This window comes from Muscardinus avellanarius, assembly GCF_963383645.1.
Source record: "Muscardinus avellanarius genome assembly, chromosome: 7".
In the NCBI taxonomy this organism is placed as follows: domain Eukaryota; kingdom Metazoa; phylum Chordata; class Mammalia; order Rodentia; family Gliridae; genus Muscardinus; species Muscardinus avellanarius.
This window is the reverse complement of record NC_137793.1, coordinates 61,181,535-61,204,085: the sequence shown is the minus strand read 5'-3', so window position 1 is coordinate 61,204,085 and position 22,551 is coordinate 61,181,535. Positions and strand designations below refer to the sequence as shown.

Below are 22,551 nucleotides of genomic sequence, written 5' to 3'. Positions count from 1 at the left end.
TGACACAATTCAATCTGTAACACAGGTAATGAATTTCCTTTCATAAGAGGCAACTTGAGTCGGCTTTTGCCATTTTCAATCAAGGCTTCTTTCCTTAGACAACTGAGCATTCTCCATACCCCAGCAATCTCCGGAGGCAGATGGCAACGCGCAGAAGCACTGTTTGATCAATCAGTTCCGTCCTCTTGGGCCACTCTGAAGGAAGACCACAGGTTGAGGATGTGGTGTGAAGGACAAGATCCGGGTCCCAACTGAGTTCTTCCATCAGGAATGAAGTAGCCCAAAGCAATGACAAACAGAATGGTGATTTCATTTTAAAGGGTGGCACGAGATGGTGAGAAGGACAGTAACCTAAGGACCTGTGGGGTAGTATCAGGTGAGCCACTGAACAGATGCTGCGGGCCTCGTTTAACTCACTTGAGTAATGACAAACGTGGCCTCTTACTCCGCTATTGTGAAGACCAGATGAAAAACATGTGCATGCCTGGACTCTTAATACTTTGGAGGCTGAGACTGGAGGACAACAGGTTCAAGGCCAGCCTCGGGTATTTACCGAGACTATCAGCAACTTACCAAGAGCCTGTTTCAAAATAAAAAGGGCTGGGGGTATAGCTCAGAGGTAGAATGCCCCTGGGTTCAATCCTCAATACCAAAAAGGAAAAAAAAAATGTGTGGAGCTCTAGAAAACTATAAACCACTACCTACAACTAAGTAGTAAAGGTTTTTTCAAAAATATTGAATGTCACAATCGAGGCATGGGTACACTTTCCAACAGTGTCTCATTTCACTTTGGCAATCCTAAAAATCAGCTCAGTCAGGTCTGTTCTTCATTCTAATTTTCAGGGAAAGAAACTGAAAAATAAAGGGCTGAGAGTCATGACACACACCTGTAATCCCAGTACTTGGGAAGCTGAAACAGGAGGATTGCAGGTTCAAAGCCTTAGAAACTTAGACCCTGTTTCTAAATAAAAAATAAATCATTTTGAGTGTGTAGCTTGGGCTCAATCCCTAGTACTACACAAAAAAGAAAGGAAGGAAGGAAGGAAGGAAGGAAGGAAGGAAGGAAGGAAGGAAGGAAGGAAGGAAGGAAGGAAACAGAAATTAAGAGATGAAAACCTTTTTCTAAAATTAGCAAATGAACAGCTATAGGTAATATAGTCCAGATTTGACTGCTTTTTAACCAAGTACCAGTGAGGTAGTATATTTTTCTAATAGAACTGATTTCGTGCTATCCACAATAAGGTTTTATTGTTGTTTTTGATGCTGTGGATAAACCCCCAGGCCTTGACCATGACTACGAAAGTGCCCTACCACTGAGTTATATACCTCAACTGTCAAGTGCGGTGGTATATAAAGTATATAAAGGATAATGGGAGATATATACCGAGGTATGGATATATGCCTATGAATTCACAAAAGAACAGTGGGAAAATTGGTCACGATGTTTTGGTGTAAATACTTATTAGATTTTTAGTGGTAGCTTTAAGGTATATTTTGAGGTGTATATTTAAGATATATATTATCTGCTTCTGAAAATAGAACTGCTGGCTGAGTCAGTCTCCTGGGGGCTGAAAGCCCCAGAAGCCAATAGCAGTCCAGGACCCTGTTATTTCGAGGCAGAGCTTGGCACTTGATTCTGGACCACTCCGCAGTGAGATCACGGTGGTGGTGCAGGGGGGCCTCTCCTCTCTGTGGTGAGTTTCTACTCACCAAGCCTTCTCTTGCTGGCTGTTCGTCTTACTCCACTGACGTACTAACCTCTGCTTCATTGTTTCAGGTTACATTTCACTAAGTTCTCACTAGTAAATGGCCCTGCTAGCTAGCTGGTAAAGGAAATATCCTTTGTCTGCTTACCACCCTTGAACCATTATTCTGGTAGAGAATTAAAAATATATATACAAAAGAACAAGAAAACAAAAAGCTGGTTCTTTGAAAAAATTAACAAGATTGACAAACCCCTCTCCAAGCTAACCAAAAGAAAGAGAGAATCAACCCAAACTATTAAAATCAGAAATAAAAAAGGAGAAATCAACCCAGAAAGGGATGTCTCCTTGCTGTGGAAATTCAGAGGGAAATTCAAAGTATCATCATAAAGTATTTTGAAAATTCGTATTACAATAACTGAAAAACATAAAAGAAATCAACAGATTTCTAGACACATACAACCTACCTAAATTGAACCGAGAGGATATAGAAAACACAAACCAACCAATAGCAAGCAAAAACAGAGAAACAGCAATAAAAAGCCTGCCATCAAAGAAAAGCCCAGGTCCACATGGATTTCCAGCTGAGTTCTGCAAAACCTTTAGAGGAGAATGAAACCCAATAATTCACAAGTTATTCTATGAAATCAAAAGAGATGGAATTCCTCCGAACTCCTTCCATAAGACCAGCATCACATTAATACCAAAACCAAGTAAACATTCCTCAAGAAAAGAAAATTGCAGACCAATACAATTGGTGAGCATAGATGCAAAAATTCTAAACAAAATACTAACCATGCACATTAAAAACCACATCAAAAAAATGTATACCATGACCAAGTTGGTTTCATCCCAGGAAAGTAAGACTGGTTCAACATATTCAAGTCAATACATGTTATTCACCAAATAAATAGAACTAAGGGCAAAAATCACATGATCATCTCGACAGATGCTGGAAAAGCATTTGACAAAATCCAACACCCATTCATGTTTAAGACATTGCAGAAGCCGAAGCCGGGCGTGGTGGCGCACGCTTGTAAAGCTCTTGGGAGGCAGAGACAGCAGGATCGCGCTGGTTCGAAGCCAGTCCTCGCTGGCTTAAAAGACCCTGTTTCCAAATAAAAAATATGAAAATAGGTCTGGAAGTATAACCCTGAGGTAGAAGGGTTTTCAGGAACCCCAGTACCGCAAAAATAAATAAATAAATAAATAAATAAATAAATAAATAAATAAATAAATCATTGCAGAAAATTGGAATAAAAGGTGCGTAACTCAACATCGTTATGGCAATGTACAATAAACCCAAAGTCAACAACATATTGAATGGGGGAAAACTGGGGGAATTCCCTTTAAAATCAGGAACAAGACAAGGATGCCCACTATCTCCACTCCTTTTCAATATAGTCCTTGAGACTCTTGCGAGAACAATAAGACAAGAGGAGGACATCAAAGGAATTCAAATAGGAAAAGAATTAAAATTACTGTTAATTTAGTAGCAATTTAATTAATTTTTAAGTAGCTAAAATTTAATTAATTTTAATTATTTAATAACTTAATTATTATTATTAAACTAATAAAATCATTATTTGCAGACGACATGATCCTCCTGTCTCAGCCTCCAAGTACTGGGATTACAGGTCTGTTTCACCATGCTTGGCTGTTAGTATTTCTGTGTGTGTGTGTGTGTGTGTGTGTGTGTGTGTGTGTGTGTTATTGGGGATGGAACCCAAGGGCATTCTACCTCCAAGTTACACCCCAGCCCTATTATTTTATTTTTTTTATTTTGAAAAAGGGTCTCACTAAGTTGCAGATGGCCTCACCAAGTTGGCAAGGCTGGTGGCAGATCTGTGATCTCACTGTCTCAGCCTCCCAAGTACTGGGATCACTAGCACGGTCCACCACACCCTGCTTGATGTTAGTATTTCAATTCCCTAAAAGAGAGCTTTGCTACATACCATTTGCTACATGCCATTTCTCTAAAATATGTTATTTGTGAAAGCTATATTATTTGTATATGTTATTCTGGGTAAATGCATTGTATAGTATCTCTTTCAACAGAAGAAAAGAAAAACTATTTAAAACCACTTTTCCAGCTGCGCATGGTGACTGATTCAGATTGAATGCCCCTGGGTTCAATCTCCAGTACCACAAAAATAAATAAATAAATAAATAAATAAAACCACCTTTTCTCAACAGTAGGAAGTGAGAACCAACATTTATTCTTTTTTAATCCTATATTCTAGATTATTAAGACAACACTCTGCCAATTACTTTTTTTTTTTTTTTTAAGTAGCTGAGGCTGTCCGCGAACCACGATCTTCCGGTCTCAGCCTCCCAAATGCTGGGATTACAAGCGTGCGCCACCACGCTCGGCTGCCAATTACTTTTGAGCTGCTCAATTTCATTTAAAAAATCTTTGCGAATAGCAATATTGTCTAAATGCCTGAATTCTAAAAATGCCAATGACTATTTCAGATCCAAGGTACTAACAAATCTCAATATTCATTCACTAATTCAACCAGTATTTATGGGGAATCTACCACATACCAAGCAATGTTACAGAAGATGGATAAAACAATCTCTGCCCTTATAGAGTTTTAATTACAGTGGAAGGGGAATGGTCTATATAGATATCAGTTGCATAATAAAGAAATTGCAGTGTGTTTAGGTAATGGAATTTTACATAGGAATTAAAAAGAAAAATTATAGGTTCTTTCAGTAATATGGATGAATCTCTCACAAACACAATGTTGAGGAAAAGAAGTTAAAATTCGGTCAATTAAAATAATTTAAAAATGGGAAAAGAATGCAGATAAAATTGTGCTTTTCTTAATGTGCAAAATATTAGGGAGAAATGGGTAACAGGAGGAACCCTAGATGAAGAAGGGACCCTATAGAGGAGCAATGAAGGTGGCATATCTGAGGGGATCAGAGGGAGGATGAGGGAAACTCTTTAAAGCACATGATGTACTTAAACATATCAAAGTCGATCAGGAAGCCAAGCATGGGTAGGAGGGAGGGGGAGGGAAGGGGTTAGAGATTGGGTAGGGGCTGATTGGGTGATGTGTGCATGTATATCTCCACAAGATTTTTTATCCCATTGAGATGTATGATTACAATGCACCAATAGAAATTTGTTTTTAAAAATCAGTCTAATTGAGGTACAAAAATAAGCACTACTCTAGGGCCTAAGGTTCTTCCTAAAACTTTCGGAACTTGCAAAAGGTCTTGCAAAATGTCTGAAGCTGACCTTGAACCAGTGATTCTCCTCTGTGGCTTCCCAAGTACTGGGGTTAGAAGTGTTCACCATCATGCCTGGCTCAACCTGATTTTTTTTTTTTTTTTTTTTTTTTTTTTGCTGGTCTAGGGATGGAACCCAGGGGCATTCGACCTCCGAGCTACAGCCCCTGCCCTATTTTTTATTCTTTAGTTTGAAACCGGGTCTCACTGAGTTGCAGAGGGCCTCACTAAGTAGCTGAGGCTGTCCGCGAACCGCGATCCTCCGGTCTCAGCCTCTCAAATGCTGGGATTACAAGCATGCGCCACCACACCTGGCTTTCAATCTGATATTTTTATAGGTAAAATATATGCGAAACTCCAAAGAAACATCTTGTATACTTTTTAAACATATGTACTTCTAAAGTGGAAACTTTCTACAATATGAAATAATTAATTTGTAGACTGCAGGCTTTCCCCCCCTCTGAATGTAGAGAAATATTTTTTCTTTCTTTTTTGGTAGTACTGGGGATGGAATCCATGGGCCTTCTACCTCCGGTCTACACTCCCAGATCTATTTTATATTTTATTTGGAAACAGGGTCTCACTAAGTTGCTGAGACCTTCACTAAGTAGCTGAGGCTGGCTTCGAACCTGTGCGATCCTCCTGTCTCAGCCTCCCAAGCGCGGGAATTACAAGCGTGCGCCACCATGCCCAGCTGAGGAATATTTCTTTTCTCCAAATTTGTATATCGATTTAATACATTTTTACACCACGCTATCCCAAATAAAAGAGAATGGCGACGAGGCCATGGAAGTTGAAATGGTCTTTAAAGCCTACGCACAACAAGGCCCATTTTGTTATTTGATTATAAAGGTAAACTTCAATTTATGTCAAGAATAAATGGATCTAGGTAGTGATAAGGTCCGAAAGCCCTTTTCCTTTTCTTTCCTTTCTTCCTCTTTCCTTCTCTCTTTTAGAGGCATTCTATATCTGAGCTTCTCCCCCAACCCTTTTTATTTTTTATTTTGAAACCGGGTCTGGCTAAGTTGCTGAGAGTTCCCCTGCGTTGCTGAGGTTGGCCTCCAGCCTGCAGCCCTCCAGTGTCTCCCACATCGGGGATGGCGGCGTGCCCCACCGCGCCCCGCGGATCCTCAGTGTCTTCCGTGTATCCCAACAGGGGAGAATCCTGCGCAAACTGAGCTCGACTCCAAATTGTACGGAGGTGACAGACATTAACACGAGAGAATGAAGGGATCCGACGGGAAGGTGAGCTAAGCTAAGCAGCTAGATTCCGGGAGGCTCTTTTCAAGGCTTTTGGTTCCTTTGGTTTTAGGATCCCTACAGCGAAGCCCTGGGAGCTGCAGAGACTGCAAGCTCGGCGGGAACTACAACTCCCAGCAGCCCGCGCGAGAGCGGCCCGGCGGCCCGGGGAAAGCCCGGATGAGCGGGCCGCCTTGGGGGCGGGGCTGCGACCCCGGGCTTGTTGACGTCACGTCCGCTGGGCGGGGTTGCGGCGCTCCCGCGCAAATTGAAAGGTTGGGCTCTGGTCTTGCGGCGGAGACTGCGGGGTAGGTTTGGCCAGGTGGGCGCCCGCATGGCTGGCGGGCTGCGGCGCTGTGCGGGGCCTCGGGCACCCTCGGGCTAGACCCGCCTTCGCCTCGTCCCTGCTCGGGGCTTCCAGCACTCGAGCCCTTGGGCCGAGCGCGGGGGTCCGGGCCGGGTTCCCAGAGCGGGCGGCCTATCTCGCGTTCCCGGCAGAAGGGGCAGCCCGGGTTTTCCAGGCAGGTTCTTATGGTGGTACTGGGGATCAAACCGGGGGAATCCATCTCTGAGCTGCACTCCCAGCCCTTTGCTACTTTTTTAAATTTTTCGGTACTGGGATGGAACCCAGGGGCATCCGAGCTACACCCCCTGCCCTATTTTTTATTCTTTATTTTGAAACTGGGTCTCACTAAGTTGCGGAGGGCCTAAGTAGCCGAGGCTGTCCGCGAACCTAGATCCTCCGTTTTCAGCCTCCCGAATGCTGGGATTACAAGCGTGCGCCACCACGCCCGGCTCTTTTGTTACTTTTTGAGTCAGGTTCTTGCTCAGTTGCCCAGGTGCACGTCTCCTTCTCCCCCCGGCAGTCTCCTCACTTTTAAATGATGACAAGTAACCCTTTCTAATATGCAGGAGGAAAAAGCAGCGGCGCCGGGAGGGCTTGAGGCCCCGCCAGCACCCCTTCCCCGGGGGGCGGGAATAAAGTGAAGCCGCTCCTGCTGGTCTCGGTGCCACCGCCAGAGATCTCCAGCTAATATGTGCCACGTGTCACGCAGTCATTCTTACTGTGCTAAGGAGGAAAGGTCTCCTCGAGGAGATTTACCTGGCCTAGAAGAAGCTTGCCTAAGTATTAGGAAATGTGTCATACCCATTTTCTTCAGCGTGAGTGCGAAGTAGGAGAATAATTGATGACCGCCTGCATCAGATCGCCAATTCCGAGTCCCCCACCACCCGCCACAACTGTCTCTGAAAGCGAATTGCAAGCGTGGGACTTCCGGAATATGAGGATTTTTGCACGGAGCATCAGACCTCTAATGTGTTGGTAGGACAGGGCTGACTTCTGAGCCTGTGCTTTCTTTTCCTTTCAAATTTGATGTTCAGTAGGACACATCTGTCTTATGAGATGTCGGCAGATGCTAAGTGCTCTTTGCTGACTTACTATTTATCCTAGAGTAGTTGCTTCAGAAAGTAGAGCAGCAGCACCAGAACCTCTGAACAGAGTGAGCTACAGCCTGGCAGGAAGAAGTGGGAAGGCTAAGCATTTGTCTCCAGGCTGGATTTGCTCAGCAAGCATAGTTTCACATTTCTTTGGTGTAGCTTTCAGAGCCTGATGGAATTGTCCCAAGGTCTTATTACTAGAATGTCCCTTCTTGCAACAATATATTATGATGACTGTAAGTTTCAGTCCTAAAAAGATTACAGATTCCGTTCTGTGATTCTATCTTATTTTTCAATGGGAATGCATACCTTCCTACAAACTGGTTTTTGTTTTTTTGTGGTGCTACGAATTAAACTCATGGGCATTCTCCCTCTTCCCTCCACCCCCAGCCTTTCTTATTTTGGGTTTTGAAACAGTTTTGTTTGGTTGCTGAGCGTCTCACTGTTCCCGATGAACCTAATGCTCCTGTCCCAGCCTCTCAAGTCCTGGGATTACAGGCATGCGCCGCCACGCCCAACAATACCTTTCTTGAAGACAGAGATTCATACGTTTTTGAGAATCTCATGTGTGCTTAGGACAGTTAAGATCTTGGAGCATACATTTTGACTCTTAATTGTCAACACACTTTGGGAAGAATAAACATAAAGCACTTACCAGTTTGTGCTGGAGGTAGTGTTAATGACGAATGTAGATTCTGGGTTGTGGAGAGTGGCAGGGAGGAAGTCAGTTATTAGCTAAATAATAGCTGCTTCTGAGTTGAGCTCCAAGTTCTTTATTTTTCTAAAGCTTTTTGTTAAATACAGTTTGCTTTAAGTATTACTGTTTTATTTTTCTCCTTTCATATCATGTAGTTAATTTGGCGCAATGGGGATACAAGGATTGCTCCAGTTTATCAAAGAAGCTTCTGAGCCCATCCATGTGAAGAAGTATAAGGGGCAGGTGGTAGCTGTGGACACCTATTGCTGGCTTCACAAAGGAGCTATTGCTTGTGCTGAAAAACTAGCCAAAGGCGAACCTACTGATAGGTAAGCTTGGACCTCATATTAATTCCTCGAGAATTAGGAATGGGACTTGAAATGGAAATGCTTTTGTTCAGAAACATATTTTTATTGGATGATAGATTTATTAAGAAATTAAAGGCTGGGCGTGATGGCGCACACTTGTAATCCCAGCATTCTGAAGGCGGAGACCAGAGGATCACGATTTGGGGATGGCCTCAGCTACTTAGCAAAGCTCTTCACAACTCAGTGAGACCATTTCAAAAATAAAAAGACCAGCCAGGTGTGGTGGCGCCCATAATTCGCACGCGTGGGAGGCTGAGACGGGAGGATCGCACAGGTTCAAAGCCAGCCTCAGCTACTTAGTGAGCATCTCAGCAACTTAGTGAGACCCTGTTTCCAAATAAAATATAAAATAGGTCTGGGAGTATAGCCCAGAGGTAGAAAGCCTCTGGGTTCCACCCCCAGTACCACCCAAAAAATAAAATAAATAAATAAATAAAAAGACTATAAAATAGGGTTGGGGTGTAGCTCGGAGGTAGGATGCTCCTGGGTTCCACCCCCAGTACCGCAAAAAGAGAGGGGGTGGGGGGATTAGATAATATAGCCAGGCACGGTGGCACATGCCTGTAATTCTAGAATTTGGGAGGCTGAGACAGTAGTATATCAAGTTTGAGGCCAATCTCAGCAATATAGCAAAGCCCTGTTTTAAATAATAATAGTAGTAGTAAAAATGATTATAAGCCAGGTATTGTGGCCTATCCCTGTAGTTCAATACTTAGCAGCTTAGCAGGACCTTGTTTATGAATAAAAAATAAAATAGGCATAGTGATGTAGCTTAAAATATCCCTGGGTTCCATCCCCAGGTTCATCTTTCTCTTCTTCCCAAAAAAAGAAAAAAGAAAATAAGGCTGGAGTGTAGCTTTGAGATAGTATGCCCCTTCAACCCTTAGTACCACCAAAAAAAAAGTAGGAAAGAAGGATAGATGAATTGAAGGATCATGTGTTCGAAAATATTTCCAAATTGAGGTATTTCCTTCCGTGCAGGTAGGTTTTCATCTATATAATAAGTTTTCCTCTTTATAATAAGCCAGAGTATCAGGTTACCAAAGGATAAACCAATAAAGATCTCTTTTTTTTAAATTTTTATTTATTTATTTATTATTTATTTTTGTGGTACTGAGGGTGGAACCTAGGGACTTTTCTACCTCCGGGCTATACTTCCAGACCTATTTTATACTTTATTTGGAAACAGGGTCTCTAAGTTGCTGAGAGCTTCATTCAGTAGCTGAGGCTGACTTCGAACCTGTGTGATCCTCCTGTCTCAGCCTCCAAAGCCCAGGATTACACGCGTGCGCCACCACATACCCAGCTCTATATTTTTGTGGATGGATGGGTGTTACTGGGAATTGAATCCAGAGGTGTTCTACCTTGGAGCCCTTTTTCTTTTTGTTTTGAAATAGGTATTGCTAGGTTGCTGAGAGTCACTAAATTGTAGGCTGACCTCAAACCTGCAGTCCTCTCTCAGCCTCCCAGGTACTGGGATTACAGTGCCCACTGTGCCTGGCTGCCTCCTTTACTCTTTATGTATGATAAACTTTTTAACAATGTTTTGAAAACCTATGATTTCAGAATTTGTACTCTTGGGTACAGACAACACTGGTAATGTATCAGCAAAAGGAACCAAAGGAACAAGAAATTCTGACTGACTTCACTTACAGCCAGAAATGGGGAAGTATCCAGACCCTACACTGGCCTCATTCCAGGCAGCCTCAGTGGGCTAATTTTCTCCTTTTAAATAAAAATATTAGAAAATTAAGCAAATATAATTTCTGGACATATTTTTCCACAGAGATTTGGCCAGTATTACTGTGTTTTCCCCCTCCCCACAATATATAATTTATCTCCTGGAGAGATTCAGATATCTTAAGTGAGTTACTTAAACATAATGCATAGTTAGGTAAGGTATGTCAATCCTGTTTGTTTCTTAGATGGGATTGGAGGAACTAATCCTTACTGAATGGCAAGTGCTTGGGGCTTCCAATTACTATAAGCAAAACTCACCTGTAGCAATAGTACATGTAGTATTGGAAGGAGCCTTGGTACTTCTGCCACTCCGACTGCTGAGGTATTCGTTTTTTGTACTGAGAATTAAACAGGGCTTCCTTCTTGCTAAACGCATATTTTATCACTGAGCTACTTCTCTGGCCCCAAGATAGTTTTTTGAGAGCAATTTCTTTTCCACTACCAATTGCAATTGTAATGAAAGACTACAAATTTTTATTGCCATTTTCAATGTATACCTCTGTGTGTGTGTGTGTGTTACTGAGATTGAACCCCAGGGACATTCTACCTCTGAGCTATACTCCCAGCCCTATTTTATCTTTACTTTGAAACAAGGTTTTGCTAAATTATGATGTGTTGATCTTGAACCCGAAGTCTTCCTGTCTCCATTTCCCAAGTACTGTGACCATAAGCATGTACTACCATCCCTGGCAAAACATATTTTAATATAGAGTATATATTGGGTGATTTTTTTTTTTTTTTTTCCGGGTTTGGGGATGGAACCCAGGGGCATTCGATCTCCAAGCTACAGCCCCTGCCCATTTTTTTGTTCTTTGTTTTGAAACAGGATCTCACTGAGTTGCAGAGGGCATCACTAAGTAGCCGAGGCTGTCTGTGAACCACAATCCTCAGGTCTCAGCCTCCCAAGTGCTGGGATTACAAGCATTCGCCACCAACCCTGGCTTGGGTGATATTTTTAAATCATTGTTAAATTTCTTGGCTGTGGCACAATGTTGTTACACAAATCAAGTCTTTATTGTTTGTTTTCGGTGCTGGGGATTGAACAGGGGTATTCTACCTCTGAGCATAGGGTCACCCTGGGCTCTCAGTTTGTGTGTAGGGTATGTGTGTGTGTGTGTGTGTGAGTGACTGGAGATTGGACCCAGGACTCCAAGCTACACCCCCAGCCCTATTTGTGTGTGTGTATGTGTGTGTGTGTGTGTGTGTGTGTGTGTGTGTGTGTGGTTCTGGGTTTCCTGGAAACCCTTATACCTCCAGGCTACATTCCCAGACCCATTTTATATTTTTATTTGGAAACAGGTTCTCTTAAGCCAGAGAGGCTGGCTTCGAACCAGCGCGATCCTCCTATCTCCGCTTCCCAAGCACGGGGATTACAAGCGTGTGCCGCCATGCCTGGCGTTTTGTTTTGTTTTTTTTTTTTTTTTTTTTTTTTTTTTTTTTTTTTGGTGGTACTGGGGTTCCTGGAAGCCCTTCTACCTCCGGGCTACGCTCCCAGACCTATTTTATAATTTTGAAACAGGGTCTCTTACGCCAGCGCGGCTGGCTTCGAACCTGCGCGATCCTCCTGTCTCCGCCTCCCAAGCGCGGGGATTACAAGCGTGCGCCACCACGCCCGGCTTGTTTTGTTTTTTAAACAGGGTCTCACTAAGTTGTAGAGGGCCTCACTAAATAGCTGAGTCTGGCCTCGAACCTGTGATCCTCCTGTCTCAACCCCCCAAGTACTGGGATTACAAGTATGTGCCACTGTACCCGGCTAAGTTAGAGTTTTTCACTTCCTGTGAAAACATGTTTTGACAAGCAAAATCCTCATCTTTTCAAAATGGTCCCAGTAGGTCTAAAATAGAGCAAAAGTATTACCTTAAGAGGTGCAAAACATTTAGAAATGCATTTTTAAAAAATTTCTAAATCCTTTTCCTCATAGGTATGTTGCATTTTGTATGAAATTTGTCAATATGCTCTTGTCTAATGGAGTCAAGCCTGTTCTTGTATTTGATGGATGTACTTTACCTTCTAAAAAGGAAGTGGAGAGCTCCAGAAGAGAGTAAGTGAATTCTGTATTAAATCTTAATTTGTTTAAGCTTATTTTATCACCTGATACATAAGCAGATTTCCTTAAATGTTCTGTTTGTATTAGATTCTTACCACAATTTTTAAACATGTGTCTTAGTTACTGTTTTTCTTTGACACAAAGTATTGCTGTGGAAAAGTCTGACAATAATTTAGTGCCATGCACATGTACCTCTGTTAAAAAAAACCTTTTTTTTTTTTTTTTTTTTTTTTTTGGTTCCTAGAAGCCTAAAGGATCTGGGTTAATTAATAGTCTCAAAGACCCAATCCATTGCACCACTTTCAAATGAGTCAGACTTTTTCTCTATTGTAGCAACTTAGTCTGGATTACAGTTCTACTATAGTTTTGGGAGTCAGTCTCTTAAATACATTTTTAATATTTAAAAAGTATTCTTCTTGTGCAGAAGACGACAGACCAATCTTCTTAAGGGAAAACAGCTTCTTCGCGAGGGGAAGGTCTCCGAGGCCCGAGAGTGTTTCACCCGCGCTGTAAACATCACACATGCGATGGCCCACAAAGTAATTAAGGCAAGTGACGAGAAGACACTGAGCTAAAGAACGCGTGGCGAAGTCCAGTTAAGCTAGTGCCAAGTTGTTCATGGACGGGAGGGCAAGGAAAGCAAGGGAGGAAACTCAGTCTAGGCCTAACTTCAAGTAAAGGGCAGCTGTGAGTGGAAGAAGGAAATTCCACCATCAGGAAGAGTCCAGCAGTGTCCAGGAGGAGAGCCTGAGGAGGAAGCGAGGCCTCTCTCTTGAGAAAAGTGACTCAAGGAGACAAGCTCCTTGACATGCCCCGAGAGACAGAAGGGGCAGAGGCGCGGGTCTCCATCCCACTGCACTGAGAGTCTTTAGCATTGGTCGTGGCCTGTGCTCGTGACGGGTCCTACTGGGGATCGAACCTGGGGCATTCCACCTCCAAGCTACACCTCCAGCCCTCTTTTTTTTTTTTTTTTTCCTTTATTTTTGAAACAGGATGTCTCTTAAGTTGCTGAAGGTCTTGCTTAATTGCCAAGGCCGGCCTCAAACCTGCAGTCCTCCTGTCTCAACCTCCCAAGTTCTGGGATTACTGCCTTAAGCCACCGCAACCGGCTTAACCTGTTATATTTATAGAGAAAATATATACAAAGCTTTCAACAAATATCTGATAAACTTTTGGAATGTCTTTAAGATGGAAGTTTTCTACAATTTGGAAAAAATAATTTATTTCAATAAATAATTAATTTCAGCACACACGTACCGTGTGTGCGGAGGCGGGTTAGGAGATGGGTTTGAAGGGGGCTTTGTGCGGTGCACTGCAGTTGCCGTGTGGAGAGTCACTGTGGTCTCCCGCAGGCCGCTCGCTCTCAGGGCGTGGATTGCCTCGTCGCTCCCTATGAAGCCGATGCGCAGTTGGCCTACCTCAACAAAGCTGGTCTTGTTCAAGCCATAGTCACAGAGGACTCTGATCTCCTGGCTTTTGGCTGTAAGAAGGTACTTACCTGCAGTGCTGCATGTGACTTGGCTGTGTTGGTGGAAGTAGCATAAGTCAGGAGCTGGAGATTTTCCTTTCTAGTACTGTGTGTGTTAGTTACTGGGAATTGAACCCAGGGGTGTTCTATACCTCCAAGCTACACCTTCACCCCTATTTCATTTTTATTTTGTAACGGTTTTGCTATATTTTATTTGGAAACGGGCTCTCACTAAGTAGCTGAGACTGGCTGCGAACTTTCCATTCTCAGCCTCCCAAGTACTGGAATTACAAGCGTACGCCACCGTGCCCAGCTTTTATTCTTTATTTTAAAACAGGGTCTCACTAAGTTCTGGAGAGCCTAAGTAAGTAGCTGAGGCTGGCCATGAACCTGCAACCCTCCAGTCTCAGCCTCCCAAGTACCGGAATTACAAGTGTATATCACCATGCCCGGCTATTTTTTATAATGATCATTGTTTAAAATGAAGAATTTTGCTATTTAACATTTGTGCAATCTGGACACTTTTTAGAGTAAGCCTTTTTGATTGAAGGGTTTTGTTGCTGTGTTTGTTCAAATCTCTTTTTATTTTGGGGGGCACTGGGGATGAAACTCAGGGCCTTGCACATTCTAGGCAAATGTTCTACCACTATACTACACTCCCCAGCCTGTAAATTATTTTTTATTCATTTGTTAACTATGTGTGCTGGGGATTGAACCCAGGGGCATTCTACCTTCAAGCTATGCCCTCAGCCCTTTTATTTTTTATTTTCAAACAGGGTCTCCTGAAATTATTGAGGCTGGCCTCAAACCTGTGATCTTCCTGTCTCAGCCTCCCAAGTACTGGAATTCCAGCTCACTTTTACTTTTTTTAATAGCACGGTTTTACTTTATTTAATAATGATAATGTATGCCTTATATTTTTAAATTAGGTTAGGTAGTTAGCTAACTTATCTACTAATGGATTGTTATAGTTATTTAGAGTTATGTATAAAACCATTTAATGGGAAAGCTTATTGTGATAAGGGGGAAGTGAAGTTTCAGCACTCTAGGATGATGTCAGTTTTGTAGCGGCTGTGGTGCTCTTATCCTCAGGGGCGTTGTATCAGGACATCAATGGGTGACAGTGAGAAACTTTGCAGGACTTCTGTTTTCTCCTTGAGTTTCTTTGTAGCACATTTCCCACGGTAAGCATGTATCAGTTTGATAAGAAAAAAAAAGTTGATTTTTCTAAAATGTAAAATGTCATGATAGCACTGTTAGGAGGTAGGACCAGAAGGAAAGGATTTGATTGATAGGATAATCAATACCTGATGTGTCATTTCACATCAGGATAATCAAGTTCCAGCTGTATACCCTGTCTAGTCCTGTCTTACGGTTCAGTTAAATTTATTTCTAAATTTGATAGCCATTAACTGCCTACCTGTTCCTCTTGTATCTCAGAAGTACAGTGAAGAACAACTAAGATTTCTTAGCGTTGTTGCAATGGATTAGATAATGATAAGTCAAAGTGGCTCTTTTAGGTATTAATGTGTTCCCTTCCCTTTGAAGGTGATCTTAAAGATGGACCAGTTTGGAAATGGACTAGAGATTGATCAGGCTCGACTAGGCATGTGCAAACAGCTTGGGGATATATTCACAGAAGAGAAGTTCCGTTACATGTGTATTCTTTCAGGCTGTGACTATCTCTCATCACTGCGTGGGATTGGATTAGCAAAGGCGTGCAAAGTGCTAAGACTGGCCAATAATCCAGATATTGTAAAGGTAAGAGGGATCATCAAGTGCCACATACAGCTTCTGAACCACTTTTTAAATAATGAGTTACTTAAGATACTGAGACTATGGATTTTAAATATTGTCAATGGTGTATATTCTCTTACTGCAAAAAACAAATAATGAACTTTAGAATTTTGCTGTTAGCAACAGTAAATGTTGAAGAACTGTGTTTTCAGCAATTGAAAAAATTATTAGTGATATTTAAAATGGGGTAGAATTAAGTTTAAACTTTAATCATTTTGACTTGTGTTGCTACATAGTAGTGCTTTTCATTTGTAAAGTCTCTTAATGGTAATAACTTGTTTATATGGGCTTTAAAAGTTAACACAAAAATAAATTTACATATTAACTCATTTAAGGCTAATATATATCATACGCCTTTTCAAAACATAAACATTATGAGAAGAATTGTACACTTAGGCAAATTTCCGTAATGTGGCTTGATAAAAGACCTGGATTCTTTTCTACATCTTCATTCAGTCTTATTTCACATCAGAGATCCTCGAGAAAACAAGATACTGTATCACTCCTGTGCAGTGTCTCTGAGGCTGGGTGGTGGAGCGCTTGCCAAGCATGCACAAGGCCCTGGGTTCCATTCAAAGTGCCTCAAAAAGAACTTAAGGAAACATATAAATAAATAAGTTTGTATTAAGGAAGCTCACCTGGACAGTTCTCTCAAATCCTTAGCGTTTGCAGTCTAGATCCCATTTTCTACTTTTGAGAGTACAGAGCATGTGTCCTGGGGAAGGAGGATGGTGTAGCATAATGGAATGGTCTCTGGCTTGGGAGGTGCTGGCGCAGACGGCAGTAGGGAAGCATGCTGTTGGGTAGCCTGTGCCCTCAGGATCTTCACTTCATCTGTGAGTTTGATAAAGTCCTGTGTCACTAAGTGATAGAGATGCATCCATTGTGTGAACATCACTGAATGTACTTACACAAGCTAAGATGTCTGTAACATCACTGGACAGTTAAGCTTCTGGGACCTTGATCGAAGCTTCATTATGTGGTGTATGACTGTTAATATTTAAGATCCCTTTAATCATTAAGCATCCGTGACCAACAGTGCTAGAAAGTTGACTTAGCGTTAAAAATCTGATCTAAGAAGCTGGGCGTGGTGGCGCACGCTTGTAATCCCAGCATTCAGGAGGCTGAGACCAGAGGATCACGGTTCGCGGACAGCCTCAGCTACTTAGTGAGGCCCTCTGTAACTCAGTGAGACCAGGTTTCAAAATAAATAATTAAAAAAGAAATAGGGCAGGGGCTGTAGCTCAGAGGTTGAATGCCCCTGGGTTCCATCCCCAGACTCACACACACACACACACAAAAAAAAAAGATCTGAGAATAATTGAGTTTTTTAATTCTCAAAGTCTCATACATTGTTCACATTTTGTTTTCTAGAAGATGAAAGGGACTTTGAGAATGAATAATATCCTAAGTTTATGCCTAGAAATACAAACTTGATATATAACTAATTTTTTTTTTTCTTTTTTGGTGGTACTGGAGTTCCTAGAAACCCTTCTACCTCGGGGCTACACTCCCAGACCTATTTTATATTTTTATTTGGAAACAGGATCTCTTAAGCCAGCGAGGCTGGCTTCGAACCTGCGCGATCCTCTGTCTCCGCCTCCCAAGCGCGGGGATTACATGCGTGCGCCACCACTGCTGATGAATTTTTTAATGTAGATGAAAGCAACTGATTTTTTGGGGGTCCCCTCTCATGTTCCTATAAATGTAAACAAGTCAGCCTTGGGAGTTATGTTGCATATAAAATATTTTTGTATCCATTGTTAGGTTATCAAGAAAATTGGACATTATCTCAAGATGAATATAACAGTACCTGAGGATTACATCAAAGGATTTATTCGAGCCAACAATACTTTCCTTTATCAGCTAGTTTTTGATCCCATCAGAAGGAAGCTCGTCCCTCTAAATGCCTATGAAGACGACATCGATCCTGAAGTGCTGAGTTATGCCGGGCGGTATCCTTTTTGAACCTCAATAATGGAATTTTGCACTTCTTTTCTCATTGTTATTGAAATGGTACTTTTAATGAAACATTCCGTAAAAAACTTGCATATTTTTTGCTGTCTGTTCTGTGATGAAAATATCAGGGTTTTCTCCTTTTTCATTACTCTGCTAGTGAGAACTTCTGTTTGTTGGCCTGCTGCTCACCTGCTGCATAACTTCTTAGGTTGACTTGGTAGAGATAGGCACTGGGTCGGGCACGAATGGAACACATTCCACAGGTGGCACTCAGGAGAACCCCTGATGGCATGTGAGTGACTGGAGAGGATGGCCTCCCCTCGGCCACTGGCACACAGGCTGATGGGGAGCCCTGAGCCACAGTCCTAGTGGCCAGGACTGTTCCCCACTCTCCCCTGAAGAGGAGAGAGTAAGCAAGGACTTGGGGCTCTGGTGCCGGGCACCGCGCCTGGGTTTCAGTGATGTTGATACGAGAAGTAGGTAGGATCTGTTTAAATCATAAGCCTTCAGTATGTTCTGTGACAATAGAAAGCATCTTCCTGTCTCAGCCAGGATTGTTGATGATTGTTCATGTAAGAGGTTTTTCCTTAATCTTACCAACTTAGGTATGTCGACGACTCTACAGCTCTTCAGATAGCACTGGGAAATAAAGATATAAATACTTTTGAACAGATTGATGACTACAATCCAGACACTGCCATGGTAACATTTTAATGACTGCTATACGAAAGCACATTTTAGTCAGTCTCAAGAACTGTGATTAAAGGCAACTAGACATCTTTGAAACGTTTCGAATCCAGGCACTGTGCAGAGTGTTCATTGAAGCAACTTGACCCTAGAGAAATTGTATCTCTCAGGACATGGGTATATTGGTTGTTTTCTTAAGAAGCAAAGGCTGTTGAGGTGGCAGAAACCTATACTCCTAGTAGTAGGGAGGCCAAGACTGAAGGTTCTAGGTTTAATACCAGTTTTAGCAGCTTACTTAGTGTTTCGAAATTATAAAAAGGTCTGGGGCAGGCAGGTAGCTTGGAGGGAATTTATCACCTAAGATACATGCTTCAAGTGATAATTTTTGTACCTTTGTTAATTTCTTCCCTTTGGCTCTCCTCTATTAGAATATCATTGACATTCTTTTAACAGAAACTGTTGTAAGTGTGAGAAACTTGTTATTATATTAAAGGTGATCATTGCTTACCAATACTCATTGGCATTAAGCCCTTCTCAGAGATTTTTTTTGCAAGACTCAGTGCAGACCAAAGTAACTTTCTCTTTCTCAGAACTGTCTATTAAAGATGAACCAGGTATGGGTCTAATAGAAACACTAATGCTTTATAAACTAGGTTTTTTGTTTTCAACTCAACTAGTTTCCAGAGATGGCATACATGATTACCTTATATACATAATTTTATGGTTTTTAATGACCAAGTACATTTAAGGCTGTATAAATGAGTATTTGGAAGCATATTGCTAATGATTTTTTTTTTTTTTTTGAGGTACCAGGGGTGCAACCCAGGGGCATGCTACTTCCAAACTATTCTTCCAGCCCTATTTTTTATTCTTTATTTTGAAGCAGGGTCTCACTGAGTTGCAGAGGGCCTCACTAAGTAACTGAGGCAGTCTTCAAACTGTGAACCTCCTGTCTCAGCCTCCCAAATACTGGGGTTACAAGCATGTGCCACCACGCCTGGCTGCCAATGATTATTTAATTAGTTAATATTATGTATTGAAGTTATACTGCAATTTATTTATTTATTTATTTATTTATTTTGGTGGTACTGGCGGTAGAACCCAGAGACTTTCTACCTCCGGGCTATACTCCCAGACCTTTTTTATATTTTATTTGGAAACAGGGTCTCACTAAGTTGCTGAAAGCCTCACTAAGTAGCTGAGGTTGGCTTCGAACCTGTGCAATCCTCCTGTCTCAGCCTCCCAAGAGCGGGGATTACAAGCGTGCACCACCATGCCCGGCTATACTGCAATTTTAAAGATACTTTTTTCAGGCCACATTTTATCAATGATAATCTCATTTTTTAATATTGTTAATCTTGGGAAATTTTGCTTTTTATTTCCTAGAAATGAGTAAACTGGCCAAGTGTGGTGGCATACACTTGTAATCCCAGTACTTGGGAGGCTGAGACAGGAGGGTCACAGGTTTGCTGCCAGCCTCAGGTACTTAGTGAGACCCTGTTTCAAAACACAGAATAAAAAATAGGCCTGGAGATGAAGGTCAGAGGTAGAATGAAGGTCAGAGGTAGAATGCTCTTAGGCTTAGTCCCCAGTTCCAAAATAAATAAATAAATAGATAAATAAATAAATAAATGAAAGACAGGTGGCTTGCCTCAGTAGAAGAGAGGTAGATATAAGAACACAAGACATGTATCATAGAAAAGCATAGGGTTAGCAAGGTAGAGAATGTTATGAGGGACAGATACTTCATCAAAGGGATAAGTTAATATATTTATTGATAAACCTATGTTGGTAAAGAGGAAACTGAACTGCTTATGTTCCTTCTTCTCTTTCGTAGCCTGCCCTATCAAGAAGTCAGAGTTGGAATGACAAAGCATGTGAGAAGTCATCTATTAATAGCATCTGGCATAAAGATTACTGTCCTAGACCTGAGTTGAATGTTGTTTCAGGTGCTACACAGTTGAAGGAAAACCCAAGCACTGTGGGCCTTAAACAAGTTATTAACACTCAAGGGTTAAATCTTCCAAGGAAGGTATCTGTGGCGAAAAGACCAAGAAGTGGTATGTATTTTGTGAAATACTAGCGAGTATTGGTCATTTATAGAAATCTTTGCCAAACCGGAGGTCACTAAGGTATTTTCCTAGAAGTTTTACAGTTTTAGCTCTTTTGTTTAAGCCTGTTATCCTTTTTGAATTAGTTTTTTTAATATGATGTAAGTCCCTTACCTTGTTTATGGCAGTCTGGTTGTTCCCGTGTTGCTTGTTAAAGCGTGATGTTTCCTTGTGTAATGCCATAGCACAGTGTGGAGAGTGAGTCTGTTTGAGCCCTGCTGTTCCGTGCTGTTCTCTTGTTAGCGATCTTTACCATTCTAATTGGCATTAGATGGAATCTCACCTGACCACTGGAGCATCACATCTTGAAACCAGGAAGCAGAAGTCTTCTGAGTGGGCTTTCCTGTTGAAAAGCTGCTTTGGCTATTCTGTGTTCTTCATATTTTCATATAAGTTTTAGAATTAGCTTCTTAATTTCTAAAGAAATAAAAGGAAGGCTATGGGGATTTAACTGAATCTATAGATTAATTTGGAGAAAGTTGGCATTAACTATTGGGTTTTCTAATTTGTTTATTTAAATTTTCAGTACTCTAGTTTACAGTGTACAGATCATATATGTCCATGTCAAGTTTATCCTTATGTGATTCTTTTGTAAATGGTATTTTTATTTTGATTTTTAGTATACTGTTAGTATGTAGAAATACCATTGATTTTTATGTTAACCATGTGTTTTTCAACCTTCTAAAATTATATACTCTAGTATCTCTTGTAGACTCTAAGATTTTCTGCATAGGTGATCCTTTCACTTATGAATAAAAACAGTCCTGCTTCTTTTATTTCTTAATATTTTGACTGTTAGAACCTCCAGTTAAATGTAAAACAAAAGTACTAAGAGCTGAATGTGGTGGCAGATGCCTGCAATTTCATCTATTTAGGAGGCTGAGGCAGAAGGATTGTAAGCTAAGGCCAGTCTGAGCAGTTTAGTAAGATATTAAGATCCTGTTTCAAAGAAAACATTCTGGGTCTGGGGGTGTGACTCAGTGGTGGAGTGTGATTGTTGAGATGTGGTCTACTTAACAGAATACAGAAAATATTTACGATTATGGCACTTTTCAGCCCTTCATCCAAACTCTGCTTTCACTATTGCAAATAAGACTGCCTTAGCTTTTATTAGCCTTCTTGTCATTTTGCTGGCATTTACTGAGTTTATACTTGAGTTCCTTCAACTGCTGTCAAGCCAAGTAGAATTGTTTTCAGCTTAAGTATGGGTTGCGTCGTCCCTGTTGGTCATCTTAATTTGCTTGAGTCTGTTGTTCTACCTCTTTTATATAAGCTAAAGTGTGTTTGCTCATACAGTGTTTCACTGAACTCGAGCAAGCACAGGAGTTTAGTCAGGTAGAACTGACACTTCGGGTTCAGTTGACTGTGGTCTCTTGGCTGTACAACTCGCTGCAGTCCATGGAACTAACCTGTGGGCGCTGCTCTATATCTTGCTCTAGGACAGTGTGAGAGGCCCTGAGGTGTCTGAATTCAGGATATGCTTACAGAATCCCCAACAGCCAGACGACCTCATCACAACGAAAACATGAGGCTAACCTGCAGTGGCTGCTGCTTGGAGAAGCCTTGCAGGGTGTCCTAGGATATTCACTTTTAGTTTTTCTCTTTCTTCTGAAGGACTCCCAGTCCCCTCCATAATAAACAGATTTAGCACCCAGGTGTGGTGGTATACACCTGTAATCAAAACTGTTTCAAAATAAAAATAAAAAGGGCTGGGGTAAAACTCAGAGGTTGAATGCCCTAGATTCAACTCTGAATCGTTTAGCTTGTGCCAGGAATTAAGATGAAGTTTGCTGATCTATAGCTTTTTTTAGGGAAGGGGGGTTCTGGGAATTGAACCCAGGAGCATTCTACCTTTGAGCTACCCCAGCCCAGTTTTATTTTATCTTTTTTAGTTTGAAACAGAGTCTTGCTAAGTTGTATAGGTTATATCACCTTTGCACTATCTGTGTTTTTGCCCGTCTCAACCTTTAAACTATTAACTTATTTACGAGCCAGGCATGGCGGCTCATGCTTGTAATTGCAGTTCTTGGGGGACTGAAACAGGAAGATCACAAGTTC

The 22,551-nt window shown here is 41.6% G+C and overlaps 1 protein-coding gene across 1 annotated transcript in view; it reads left to right on the top strand.

The window, feature by feature from the left end:
• Positions 1–8,484: 8,484 nt before the first annotated feature.
• The window catches only part of EXO1 (exonuclease 1), a gene marked incomplete at both ends in the record, with an annotated part of 33,705 nt that continues 19,638 nt past the window's right edge, over positions 8,485–22,551 (top strand). The window contains 8 exons of the mRNA XM_080699253.1: positions 8,485–8,645; positions 12,346–12,465; positions 12,896–13,019; positions 13,824–13,961; positions 15,488–15,700; positions 17,504–17,691; positions 18,301–18,397; positions 20,220–20,442. Of these exons, the coding sequence (XP_080555379.1) occupies positions 8,485–8,645; positions 12,346–12,465; positions 12,896–13,019; positions 13,824–13,961; positions 15,488–15,700; positions 17,504–17,691; positions 18,301–18,397; positions 20,220–20,442 (1,264 nt within the window). The remainder of the gene's footprint in view (positions 8,646–12,345; positions 12,466–12,895; positions 13,020–13,823; positions 13,962–15,487; positions 15,701–17,503; positions 17,692–18,300; positions 18,398–20,219; positions 20,443–22,551) is intronic.